The sequence below is a fragment of the Nicotiana tabacum genome, chromosome 17 (assembly GCF_000715075.1).
Source record: "Nicotiana tabacum cultivar K326 chromosome 17, ASM71507v2, whole genome shotgun sequence".
Taxonomy (NCBI): Eukaryota; Viridiplantae; Streptophyta; class Magnoliopsida; order Solanales; family Solanaceae; genus Nicotiana; species Nicotiana tabacum.
This window is the reverse complement of record NC_134096.1, coordinates 110891293-110903994: the sequence shown is the minus strand read 5'-3', so window position 1 is coordinate 110903994 and position 12702 is coordinate 110891293. Positions and strand designations below refer to the sequence as shown.

At 36.3% G+C, this 12702-nt stretch overlaps 1 protein-coding gene and 1 pseudogene across 1 annotated transcript; one reads left to right on the top strand and one right to left on the bottom strand.

Moving 5' to 3' along the window:
- Window positions 1-5949: 5949 nt before the first annotated feature.
- Window positions 5950-7259, bottom strand: LOC107829023 (uncharacterized; annotated as a pseudogene).
- A 1398-nt stretch (window positions 7260-8657) lies between these two features.
- LOC107829020 (uncharacterized) lies at window positions 8658-12019 on the top strand. Its single transcript, XM_016656432.2, has 6 exons — window positions 8658-9019; window positions 10031-10210; window positions 10421-10502; window positions 10575-10682; window positions 10875-11033; window positions 11687-12019. Exons 1-6 carry the CDS (start codon window positions 8768-8770, stop codon window positions 11881-11883), a joined length of 978 nt encoding a protein of 325 aa, XP_016511918.1. The 5' UTR covers window positions 8658-8767; the 3' UTR covers window positions 11884-12019.
- Window positions 12020-12702: the final 683 nt, after the last annotated feature.

Sequence of the window (12702 nt, the reverse complement as noted above, 5' to 3'; positions counted from 1 at the left end):
GCATGTTTTTTCACATATGTTCATTCCCCATTCATGTGGGGGATTGTTGCATTTTTATTAAGGGGTGTGAATGGGAAATAGAAGAGGCACCTCTTGGGTGTGAATGGGAAATGGAAGAGGCACCTCTTGGATTGCACCTCTTCATCTCACCCTTTCATTGGGGTGTGAATGGGAAATAGAAGAGGCACATCTTGAATTGCATCTCTTCATCTCACCCTTTTATTTTCTATAAATAGATAGGCTTAGCCTCATTTTCCACCACTGAAAAATCTGAAATCTCTCCATTCAATTTTCTGCATACTGCATTGGTTTTTCAAAAGCAAAACGTAAGCATTTTGTGTGATTTGCTCCGCCATTTGAGTTCACCGAAAGTCTGTGATTTGAAGTGCCGCTATCACAGAATAGTTATTCCGTTCTATCCTGGGAGAAATTAATCCACAACCTTGGGCATTGTGAGGGGATTAAATTCTTTAAGAAAACACAAGAAACTTGTGGGCGCGGAATTGTTTTTGCTTTGTTTTTTCCTTAAACTAACGTTTATTGATTTACTGGTTTTGAATACAGAGTGATAACAAGTTTAAGGAATTTAATATTTATTTTTGTATTCATCTTACTTTCTGCTTTGGGAGACTAAAAGCTTTTTGATTTTCTACTCCCGTTTTGGAGATTAAAATCTTCGTATTTTCTACTCCAGTTTGAGATTAAAGTCTTTGTGACTTTCTACTTAATCGGAGATATAAAAACTCGATTGCTTGTATTCAGTTTGAAGATATAAAAACTTCACCGGGATACTAATTTTGTTTGTCAATTTCTTTTACAGAAAAATGACAACAAGTGCGGAACAACAGAATGGTTCTACTGCCATGGCAACTGCGTCTTCAAGTCACACAACTCCTACACCGGCGATGGCACCGGCAGAAAAACCCGAAAAGTTTTACGGTGTGGACTTTAAGCGTTGGCAGCAAAAAATGTTCTTCTACTTGACCACACTCAGTTTATAACGCTTTATCAGCGAAGACGTTCCAGTTTTGGAAGAAGAAACTCCTGAAAATGAGCGATTTGTGGTCGCTGAGGCATGGAAGCATTGTGACTTCTTATGCAAAAACTATATTTTAAGTTGCTTAGAAGACAACTTGTATAATGTTTATAGCGTCATGAAAACATCAAGAGAATTATGGAATGCTCTTGAAAAGAAGTATAAGACTGAAGATGCTGGACTAAAGAAGTTTGTGACCGCCAAATTTCTGGATTTCAAAATGGTTGACGGTAAATCTGTCATAACACAAGTCCAAGAATTGCAAGTTATTGTTCATGACCTCCTTGCTGAAGGTATAAACCGAGTCAATATTTTTATTCAAGATATTGATTATTTTACTAATTATAAATTTATAATTGAAGGTATGGTCATAAATGAAGAGTTTCAAGTTGCGGTATTTATTGAAAAGATGCCTTCGCTGTGGAAAGACTTTAAGAATTACTTGAAACATAAGTGCAAGGAGATGACGCTTGAAGACCTTATTGTTCATCTACGGATTGAAGCGGACAACAAGGCTGCTGAGAAGTCTCGTGGAAATTCAACAATTATGGGTGCAAAAATTGTTGAGGAAGCTTCAACGAGCAAAAAGAGAAAGAAGTCGTATGGTCCAAAGAATTACCCAAGCAAAAATAAATTCAAAGGTAATTTCCACAACTGTGGAAAGGTTGTACACAAGGCTGCTGAATGTCGTGCACCAAAGAAGGACAAGAAGAAAAGTCAAGCAAACATGATTGAGAAGAATGATGAAATAGACGATTTATGTGCCATGCTTTTGGAGTGTAACCTAGTCGGAAATCCTAGAGAATGGTGGATTGATTCGGGGGAAACTCGTCATGTTTGTGCTAACAAGGAGTTCTTTACTTCTTATGCTCCCGCTGGACCCAACGAGACAGTTTTTATGGAAAATTCCGCTACTGCAAAAATTGAAGGAACGGGCAAGATAGCTTTGAAGATGACTTCTGGCAAGATTGTGACTCTAAATAATGTCCTTCATGTTCCTGAAATGCGGAAGAATTTAGTCTCGACATCACTTCTAGTCAAGAATGGCTTTAAGTATGTTTTTGTTTCTCACAAGGTTGTAGTTAGTAAGAATGAAATGTATGTAGGAAAAGACTACCTTACGGAGGGCCTTTTCAAACTCAATGTAATTGACATTGATATGAATAAAATTTTAGCTTCTTCTTACTTACTTGAGTCAAATAATTTATGGCATGAATGTTTAGGCCACGTCAACTTCAAAACTTTGCGAAAAATGATTAATTTAGAAGTATTGCCTAAGTTTGAATGCAATAACTCGAAATGTCAAATATGTGTGGAATCAAAGTATGTTAAACATCCTTATAAGTCAGTTGAAAGGAATTCAAATCCTTTAGACTTAATTCACACAGATATTTGCGACATGAAGTCAATACCATCTCACGGTGGGAAAAAGTATTTCATAACTTTTATTGACGACAATATTAAATATTGCTATATTTACTTACTTAATAGTAAAGATGAAGCAATTGAGGCATTCAAGCAATACAAAAATGAAGTTGAAACGCAACTAAACAAAAAGATCAAAATGATAAGAAGTGATAGGGGTGGTGAATATGAATCTCCTTTTGAAGAAATATGTTTGGAATATGACATTATTCACCAAACAACTACCCCTTACTCACCGCAATATAATGGAATTGTGGAACGAAAGAATAGAATGTTAAAGGAGATGATGAATGCCTTATTGATAAGTTCGGGTTTACCCCAGAACTTGTGGGGGGAAGCTATTCTTATAGCGAATCAAATACTCAATCGAGTTCCCATAACAAAACGCAATCTATTCCATATGAAAAATGGAAAGGTAGGAAACCCAACTTAAAATATTTTAAAGTGTGGGGGTGTTTGGCTAAAGTGCAAATTCCTAAACCCAAAAGGGTGAAGATTGGACCGAAAACGGTTGATTGCGTTTTCATAGGATATGCAAGAAATAGTAAAGCATATCGTTTTCTGGTTCATAAATCAGAAAATCCCGACATTCATATTAATACGGTAATCGAATCCGATAATGCTGAATTCTTTGAGAATAATTATCCGTATAAAAATGAATGTGAGTCGTCTAGTGAAAAATCTAAGCGACCTCGAGAAGAAGAAAAGGAAAGTACGTTTAAGGAAAATCCAAGACGTAGTAAACGTCAAAGGACAACTACTTCCTTTGGACCAAACTTTCTGACATTTTTATTGGAAAATGAGCCTCAAACGTTCAAAGAAGCAATGTCTTCCTCGGAAGCACAATATTGGAAAGAGGCAGTCAATAGTGAGATAGAATCCATATTAAGTAATCATACTTGGGAATTGGTTGATCTTCCTCCGAAAAATAAACCTTTGGGTTCTAAATGAATTTTCAAAATTAAAATGAAAGCTGATAGTATTATTGACAAATATAAGGCAAGATTAGTTATTAAAGGGTTTAGACAACGAGAAGTTCTTGACTACTTTGACACATACTCGCCGGTAACAAGGATTACATCTATCCGGGTGTTAATAGCGTTAGCCGCCGTGTATGGCCTTCAAATCCATCAGATGGATGTAAAGACAACCTTCTTAAATGGAGATTTTGAGGAAGAGGAAGAAATCTAATGGAACAACCTGAAAGGTTTATAGTTTTCGGAAAAGAAAAGAAGGTGTGTCGACTTGTTAAGTCACTTTACGGACTAAAACAAGCACCAAAATAATGGCATGCAAAATTTGACCAAACAATATTGTCAAATGATTTGAAGATCAATGAGTGTGATAAATGTGTTTACATTAAGAATACTCCAAATCAAATAGTCATTGTTTGTTTATATGTGGACGATATGTTGATAATGAGTAACGACATTGCTAACATAAATGCTACTAAGCGCATTCTTACTAGTAAGTTGCCGATTTAATTTTGGGAATTAAGATCCTTCAAACTCCTCAAGGTCTAGCTTTGTCTCAATCTCATTATATTAAAATGGTACTTGAAAAGTTCAAATATTTGGACTATAAAGAAGCAAAAACGCCAATTAATTTAAACCATACTCTTGTAAAGAATAAAGGTCAAAGCAAGTCTTAATTGGAATATGCTTGAGTGTTGGGAAGTTTGATGTACATTATAAATTGTACACAACCTGATATAGCTTGTGCGATAAGTAAGCTTAGTTGATATACAAGTAATCCCAACTAACCTCATTAGATAGCAATGAAACGAGTTTTGGGATATTTGAAATATACCCAAGACTATGCATTACATTACAATAATTATCCCACATTTGTTGAGGGATATAGTGATGCAAATTAGATCACCGGATCAACGGAATCAAAATTCACAAGTAGATACGTTTTTACCATTGGTGGAGGAGCAGCGTCTTGGAAGTCGTCCAAACAGATATGCATCGCCCGCTCTACAATGGAGTTTGAGTTTATAGCTTTAGACAAGGCTGGTGAAGAAGCTGAATGGCTCCGAAATTTCTTAGAAGATATTCCATTTTGGCCCAAACTTGTGGCACCTGTATGCATACATTGCGACAGTCAAGCAACAATAGGAAGGGCTGGAAGCGTTATGTATAACGGAAAATCTCGTCACATTCGACGAAGGCATAATACCGTTAGACAACTACTCTCTAGTGGAATTATCACAATTTACTATGTAAAGTCAAAAGATAATGTATCAGATCCGCTTACAAAAGGCCTAACTAGAGAGGTAGTTGAGAAATCATCAAGGGGAATGGGGCTATGGCCGAGAACAAGTCATTGTGGCGGTAACTCTACCTAGAAGACTGGAGATCCCAAGATCTAGGTTCAAGGAGATCAAACAAAGTCATTAATGACGGTTCAACATTATCAAATAAAATTTTAGTCCGTTCTCGTGATGAGACAATGTTCAGTACCAAGGATAAAGCATTAAGGCTTTTTAATGATTTCTAAATTTGATACGGGGTATATCAAATAGTGTATCTACAGGATGACAAGTTTAGGAATCACCTATGTAAGTGTGAAGTGTTAGCCGCTTCAAGGAGAACTTTGTAAGGCCAGTTCTCTATGCACTTATAAATCAGGTGGTGTTCATGGCTGAAACGAACACAACAATGAGAACCAAAGACGGTTAAGGGTTGATTGTGTGACTTATGGTTGTCTAGGTATACACCAAAGTTCGACGGCTCAAAGATATCAAATCTACCGATTGACCGAGTATATCCGACATAAGCTCACTACGGAAAGTTCAAAGGGAAACCTACTTATCCAGATGCGATTAATCCTTAATTGCGAATCACACAGTATTTTCATGCATGTTTTTTCACATATGTTCATTCCCCATTCATGTGGGGGATTATTGCGCTTTTATTAAGGGATGTGAATGAGAAATGGAAGAGGCACCTCTTGGGTGTGAATAGGAAATGGAAGAGGCACCTCCTGGATTGTACCTCTTCATCTCACCCTTTCATTGTCTATAAATAGAGAGGCTTAGCCTCATTTTCCACCACTGAAAAATCTGAAATCTCTCCTCTCAATTTTCTGCATACTGCATTGGTTTTTCAAAAGCAAAACGTAAGCATTTTGTGTGATTTGCTCCGCCATTTGAGTTGCCGAAATTCTGTGATTTGAAGTGCCGCTATCACAGAATAGTTATTCCATTCTATCCTGGGAGGAATTAATCCGCAACCTTGAGCATTGTGAGCGGATTAAATTCCTTAAGGAAATACAAGAAACTTGTGGGCTCGGAATTTTTTCTGCTTTGTTTTTTTCCTTAAACTAATGTTTATTAAACAGTTATCAACAGTCAAATGGAGTCATCATTCTAAGGGTAGTAAACTTCTCTAACATACATGAAAAACACCAAAGCAAACTAATAAATTTGACATCAGATAAACAAGGCATTGATGGGAACAAACAATGCTGAATTCAAACTGTTACATTACTTATTACTAGCATAAAACATAAGAATTGAACTTGTACTAATTGGATAACCATATTTGGCTGGCTTCCTTTCTTTTATTATGTGATTAATAAGACAGAAAGATCATTTCTTGCACACAATTCCTTTTCCACCATCAATACCCCTACCAGTACAATCCAGAGAGCCATAGTCCATTAATGCCAAATCTCTCTCAGCAACCTTTTTTTCAGGAGTGATCAAAACACAAGAGTTGCAGTCAGCTGATAGAAGTGAGCTAGTCTTGTACTTGTCATCACCACCAACAACCGCCATATCGACCCCTGGCTTGGCTGGGTTCTTGAAACTTGGCTGGTAAGTCCTTCCAAGAATGCCTTCAACTTTTGAAGACAAACCAAAGAACCTGAATTGCACTTCTAAGTGAGCAAAGCTATCATTTTTAGGTATTTGATAACCATGTATTGCGTCGTCTTTTTCTGTCACAGGAACAACATTGGCTGAGATTTCCACTATTTCTTGAATTGTAACTCTTACACTATTTGTTCCTGAGGTCCTTTCAAGTTCAAGATTTTCATCAGGGGAATTCCATACCGATGAATGGCCTATTGGAACGTTAAACTCATCCCATCATATGTGAATTTTAAGTGATCAGCTTCTTGATCCCAATATTCTGCCTTTGTGGCTTCGAGAGTGAAGTTATGGGAGCCAAATATGAGGCCTAAAGCTTGGATCCATGTGAAATCTCGTGTTCTGCCAGCAGGACGAAGGCCAATGAAACGAGCATTTATTTGAAGATTGACATCTGAAATTAGGCTGAAATGATCATCTTTCTTTCCGTGGAAATAGAAAACAATCCCATCTCCACCTATGAAACGAGGATCGTAACAAGCTGCACCAGGACCATCACAATTTGGTTTTCGTTCTGTTGATACAAATGAACATTCATTAGCTAATATAATGTAACAGAAATTACTACTTCTGCAACCAAAAAAGGTCAAAAATTGCTAAGCTTCTCAAATTTTGCTTGACATTAGTAACAGTTGGAATGAGTTGAAGATTCTTACTTCTACATACTGCTTCACATTTGGGAGAGTAACAATCAAGAAAACATTCTTTAGCATAGGGATCTTTTGGGCGAATTTCTGGGCATTCAGAGGGGCAAGTTATGTACTTGAGATAGCATTTGCTGTAACGTTTATAGCACGTGACTCGCTGAGGTTTAACATAAGCTGCTTGTGTTTCTAATATCATAATAGTATTAAGCAATAACAGAAGGATAGCTGCAAATTGAAAGGAAAATGGTTTCATTTCTTATACTTTTAGTTTGAGGCAAAGGATGAGAACAGAAGTGAGTGATGCAAGGAATTATGCCTCATCTAGTGCTTCTTATATAGTGTAATTTGACTAGAGAGATGATACTACATTTGGAGACTTGTTATCTTCTTCTCTAGGTGCAATTTGCACTAAAGTGGAGAATGAACAAACCTGCTAAAATTTCAGTAATGTCAACTTTATTGAAGACTTTTCCTTTGCCATCCAACAGTGTTAAATGGCCAAACTAAAATAAATTGCATGGAAAATATTACTTGGTGTTTGGTATGCATCCTTAATATTAAAGCAGCACACTGCGACTTTTCTTGTTGGGAAAATGACACTCTCTCGAAATAATAGCCGAAAAAGTGTAGTATAATTTTTGCATATTTTTTGTATATATACGTTATGTATGTTATATACAAAAATTATATAAATTTGATACACTTTTTTCGACTATCGAATGTAAATAGTTTCTGAAACGGGATAAAAGTGATAATACCCTTCTCTTGTTTGGGGCGGAGGGCATTGTGAGAGAGAAAAGGGGTCGGCCTAAATATATTTTTGACCAAATTTAAGTTATATACGTTAATATGTAAAGACAGTTTAACCTATTTATGACATGTTACTTGTCATTTTTATAAGATTGCCAATTAATATTTATTATTAGATTTATTCATAATTCCTTAATAAGTAACCTGATAGGGTGACTACTTATTCTACATTATATTCTTTCATTAATACTAAAAAATTTCATAAAAATACCATAAAAATTGCTAATATTTATTATCAGTCTCCAATAAAAAAATTCAAAGAACTTTTCTCACAACTTAATCAAACACACAAAAAAAACATTTTCTAGAAAAAAAAAATTCAGAAAATAAAGTTTTCAAAAAATATTTTCTGTTATAGTTAAACACATTTATATATTTCTCGGCGTACAATTTGAGCTGCACATCGGACACCCTTTACATTTTCTTTTTGTCCTCCTTTTGCTTTTTTGTAGTAAAGACCAATATATAGAATTTAATTATCAAAATTTAGAGGGGGTGATGTTGCAACTTGCAACTAGACAGAACATAGAGCTCTAGAGAACTTTTTTCTCAGCGAAGAACTTTCTTCACTACTTGACCAAACACACAAAATACATTTTCAAGAAAAAAAAATTCGAAATATATTTCTGTTATAGTAGACACATTTTTTTAATTTAATTCTCAGCGTACAACTTGAGATGCACATCGGACACCCTTTTCATATCTTTTTGTCCTCTTTTTTGTTGTAAAGACTAAAGAATATATAGAATTTAATTATCAAAAATTAGAGGGGTTGATCTTTTTTTTTTTAAAATAAGGTCGGGGGTGATGTTGCAATTAGACAGAACATAGAGCTTTCTTCGAACACAAACACAAAATAGTAGACGTATGTAATAAAGTCGTGTAAGCATCTCCCACTGGACACACCATAGTTATCGCCCAAACCTTGTTAACTCAGTGAGTCCACTCTCTGTAAAATTGATAGTGATAAGAATGAAGGCTGTAGTGATCACAAGCCCAGGTGGTCCAGAGGTGTTGCAGATACAACAAGTGGAAGACCCACAAATCAAAGAAGATGAAGTGTTGATTAGAATAGCAGCTACTGCCCTTAATAGAGCTGACACCCTTCAACGCCAAGGCAAATACCCTCCCCCTAAAGGTGACAGTGAATACCCTGGTCTTGAATGTTCTGGCACTGTTGAAGCCGTCGGCAAGGATGTTACTCGCTGGAAAATTGGTGACCAGGTTTGTTTGATTACAGTTCAATTACTAATAAAGATGTCAACTTTATTCTTGAATATGTGAAATTGTTAGTTTTTAGAAACCGGGCTCAAATGGAGCGGAATGGATGTTTAAGAATTCATTTAGCAAACCCAACTATTTTGGGATTAAGCCTAATTTTGAGTTGTTTGGTATTGTTGAATTGGTAGTTTTTCTCTTGGTATATGACTTAATATAACATGAAAGTTGTCTTTAAAAGACCTACAATATTTTTGGAATCTATGTGGACTTAGCTATGATCAGAACATGAAGAAAGCAAAAGCCATATGGTAATATAACTAGTTGGGATTATAGACTTATAATTATTGGTGCACTTACATTTGGTTATTTGTCAGTGGTTTCTTTTATATTTTAGGCAGAGTTTTCTATGTCATTGTAGGGATATCTAAGATTTAGAGAACAATTATTGAGTATTGGAACAAAACTAGCCCCAATAGAGCAGAATGTTAGAGGATACATATAGCTGAGTCCACCTAGTTTGGGATTATGGGGTAGTTATTGTTGTTGTATTATGGTGTAAAATATTTCACCATGAGGTAATATTTTCTCCATGTTGTGGTGTTTGGTTTGACATAAATTTGGTTGAATCTAAGAGTGGTGGAAGTAGGTTTAATTATGTACCGAGGAGGGGAAATAATGTCTCTGTCTTGAAAAGACTAAGGGCTCTGGAGTAGGAGTAGAGTGCAAAATAACGTGAAAGCCTCCTAGTTTCAACGTGAAAGCATTTCCTAGAACATTAACCTGAATGATTTTGAACAAACCCTTGTTAGCTAAGGTTGCAATTAATCCATTAGCTTGGTGAGGTAAAACTTATACAATTAAGTTCCTGTTAAGCCTTAGCAGGAGACATCACATTTTTTTTTTTTTTTTGAGCTTATGTTCTTTTTCTTCGTAAATTAGGAGTACATTTCCATGTCTAACGTTTGAAAGGAACTTTTTTCAGTTCATTGATGATTTAAAAACTTCACATAATAGGTATGTGCTCTCATTGGTGGTGGAGGTTATGCGGAGAAAGTAGCTGTACCTACTGGACAAGTTCTTCCTGTTCCATCAGGTGTTTCTTTACAAGATGCAGCTAGTTTTCCTGAAGTGGCATGTACTGTTTGGTCAACTGTCTTCATGACGAGCAAGCTTTCGTCGGGTGAAACGTTCCTGGTGATTAGACAGACCAAAGCTATTCTTTAATACAATTTTCTGTTTTGCAGTAGTTCCTTTTTTCTTTACCCTATTGTTGATTATCAGCCATTTACTAAATTTGCACAGTCATTTGGGTAGTATCTTCATAGTTGCATCTTTATACCCCTGATTCCCGTGGAATAAGATCAAGGAAGTGAAATGACTTATAGCTACATGGGTTACTTTCAGATACATGGAGGCTCTAGCGGAATTGGTACCTTTGCCATTCAAATGGCTAAGTGCCTTGGAGTCAAAGTTTTCATCACAGCAGGTTCATGATGATATCGTACCTCATTATGTGATTGAAGTCATTCAGCTAACCATGTCAAATCTTGTTCACCAGGAAGTGAGGAAAAACTTGCTGCATGCAAAGAACTTGGTGCTGATGTTTGCATCAATTACAAGACTGAAGACTTTGTTACACGCATCAAGGAGGAAACAGGAGGGAAAGGTAATCATTCTGATAGGCATCACTTATACTAGGAACTAGGTTTTTGTGGTATCAGTTAAAATTTGACAATCCATTTTTCTGTAGAAAATAATGATGGTTATCATATATCTCATGGGGCCAATGGGCCACCACTCAATTTCTTCCCATGTCTTATATCGATCAAGGATATTCTAATATCAATGTTCAACGCAGGTGTTGACGTCATACTAGATAATATTGGAGGTTCATACTTTCAACGAAACCTTGACAGCCTCAATGTTGACGGTAGGCTCTTCATTATTGGTTTTATGGGAGGCACAGTGACACAAGTAAATCTTGCCAGTTTGTTAGCAAGACGCCTGACAGTGCAGGGTAAGTGCAGATGACCTGGAGTTAGAACTTTCTGTGAAAGTATATTCTTAAGCTTGACATGATGAATTTGTTTTACCTAATACATCGAAGAAGAATATCGTTAGTTACTGGAAAAGAGAAATTTTAAAAAAAGCCTACTGCAATTTCAGTTTCTTTCTATCTTGTCTCCAACTAGCTCAATGAGTGGGCAGAGAATGTATTCAAATAATTGCACATGTCAATAAATGACTTCTAAGGTATAGTGTTCACTTGGGCTTAGAGTGTAGATTCAGTTGGTTAATTCCATGGATACACAGTAGTTCCCAGTTGCAGCTTCAATTCTAAGAATAGGCTCGAGAAACGAAGCTATCTGATTTACCCTGATATCTCGTGTCATAATGATGCACGATAGTTTCATCAGATGTTCAACTGTTAGTATTCTCTGACTTCTCTTTCTGTCTTCCCATTTTGGTTATGCAAATTGCTTCTACTTCAATGAAATTAAAACAAAGCAAGTTTTCCCGCCCGTTAGTTAAAGACTCCTTGACTGACATCTTTGAGAGAGCTCCCTTTGAAATCTAAACTCATCGGAGTTTTTCTTTGAATGAATGACATGGACATCATTTCTGGTTGCGTTTCAGTATATTTTATGTCGATTTGTGACTTTTCTACAGCTGCTGGCTTGCGTAGTAGAAGTGCAAAAAACAAAGCTCAAATTGTGAGAGAAGTGGAGAAGAATGTTTGGCCAGCAATTGCAGCAGGCAAGGTGAAACCGGTGGTGTACAAGTACTTCCCTTTAGCAGAAGCTGCTGAGGGTCATCAGTTAATGGAAAGCAGCAAGCACATTGGGAAGATTTTGCTTACTGTTTAAATGTTGTAAAAGAGAGTGTTCTTGTTCTTAAATATAGCCGGTAAGCCCTGCACTTCCAGTCCCCCAACCTCTGCTGCATGTATTATACTTGTACTTGCAAAATTCCAATAAAACAGAGCCTTTTAACGATTTCCCACGTTCCTCTTTCTTTTTTTTTTTTTTTTTTTTTTTTTTTGTTGCGTGAAATAGTTGTGTTCTTTTTACTGGTTCCTGAGGGGATGGCTGAATGCTTAATCTGGAGATCTCAAAGTAAATCCCAACTGCAACTTTTTGTTTGAGTCGATCTTTGCCATGCGCGTTTACTTGTACTTCCCAATTTCCTATCCATTCTGCTGGAGTATTATTGACTACAAATTGCAAGCTCTAGCTGGCTCTGGCCTAAACAATGACCATTTATAAACTATGCTAATCCATGACCATAGGATTGATTACTTGGTGTTCAATTATACTAACAATTAGTGTGAACATGAAGTCGTTTTAGATGCATTTTTAGCAGTTCATGTTAGTTGAGATGAGTACACATACTTCTCACACCTAAATATCATGTCTGGTTATCTGGAGAAGCAGAGTTCTTTGGTTCGTTCTATAAGATGTTTGCTCCATATGGAAGGTTTTCACTTCCCCCACCAAAGCGCTACTTGTTGCAATGCTGGAAAAACCGATTTGGTGATGCCATCATCAAGTGAAACAGAAATCGCTTATCTTCATCTCAGAGCAATAAGTGAGACCATTAGGGATAAGCTGCATACTGAAACGAATTTATATGTTTTATTTTGTTACCATGGTGTATAAAATACATGTTCTTCAGCTGAATATTGT

Coding starts and splice junctions, on each gene's coding strand:
- LOC107829020 (XM_016656432.2), top strand. CDS start 8,768: ATGAAGGCTGTAGTGATCACAAGCCCAGGTGGTCCAGAGGTGTTGCAG. Junction 9,020..10,030: donor GCTGGAAAATTGGTGACCAG/GTTTGTTTGATT, acceptor TTCACATAATAG/GTATGTGCTCTCATTGGTGG. Junction 10,503..10,574: donor CAAAGTTTTCATCACAGCAG/GTTCATGATGAT, acceptor CTTGTTCACCAG/GAAGTGAGGAAAAACTTGCT.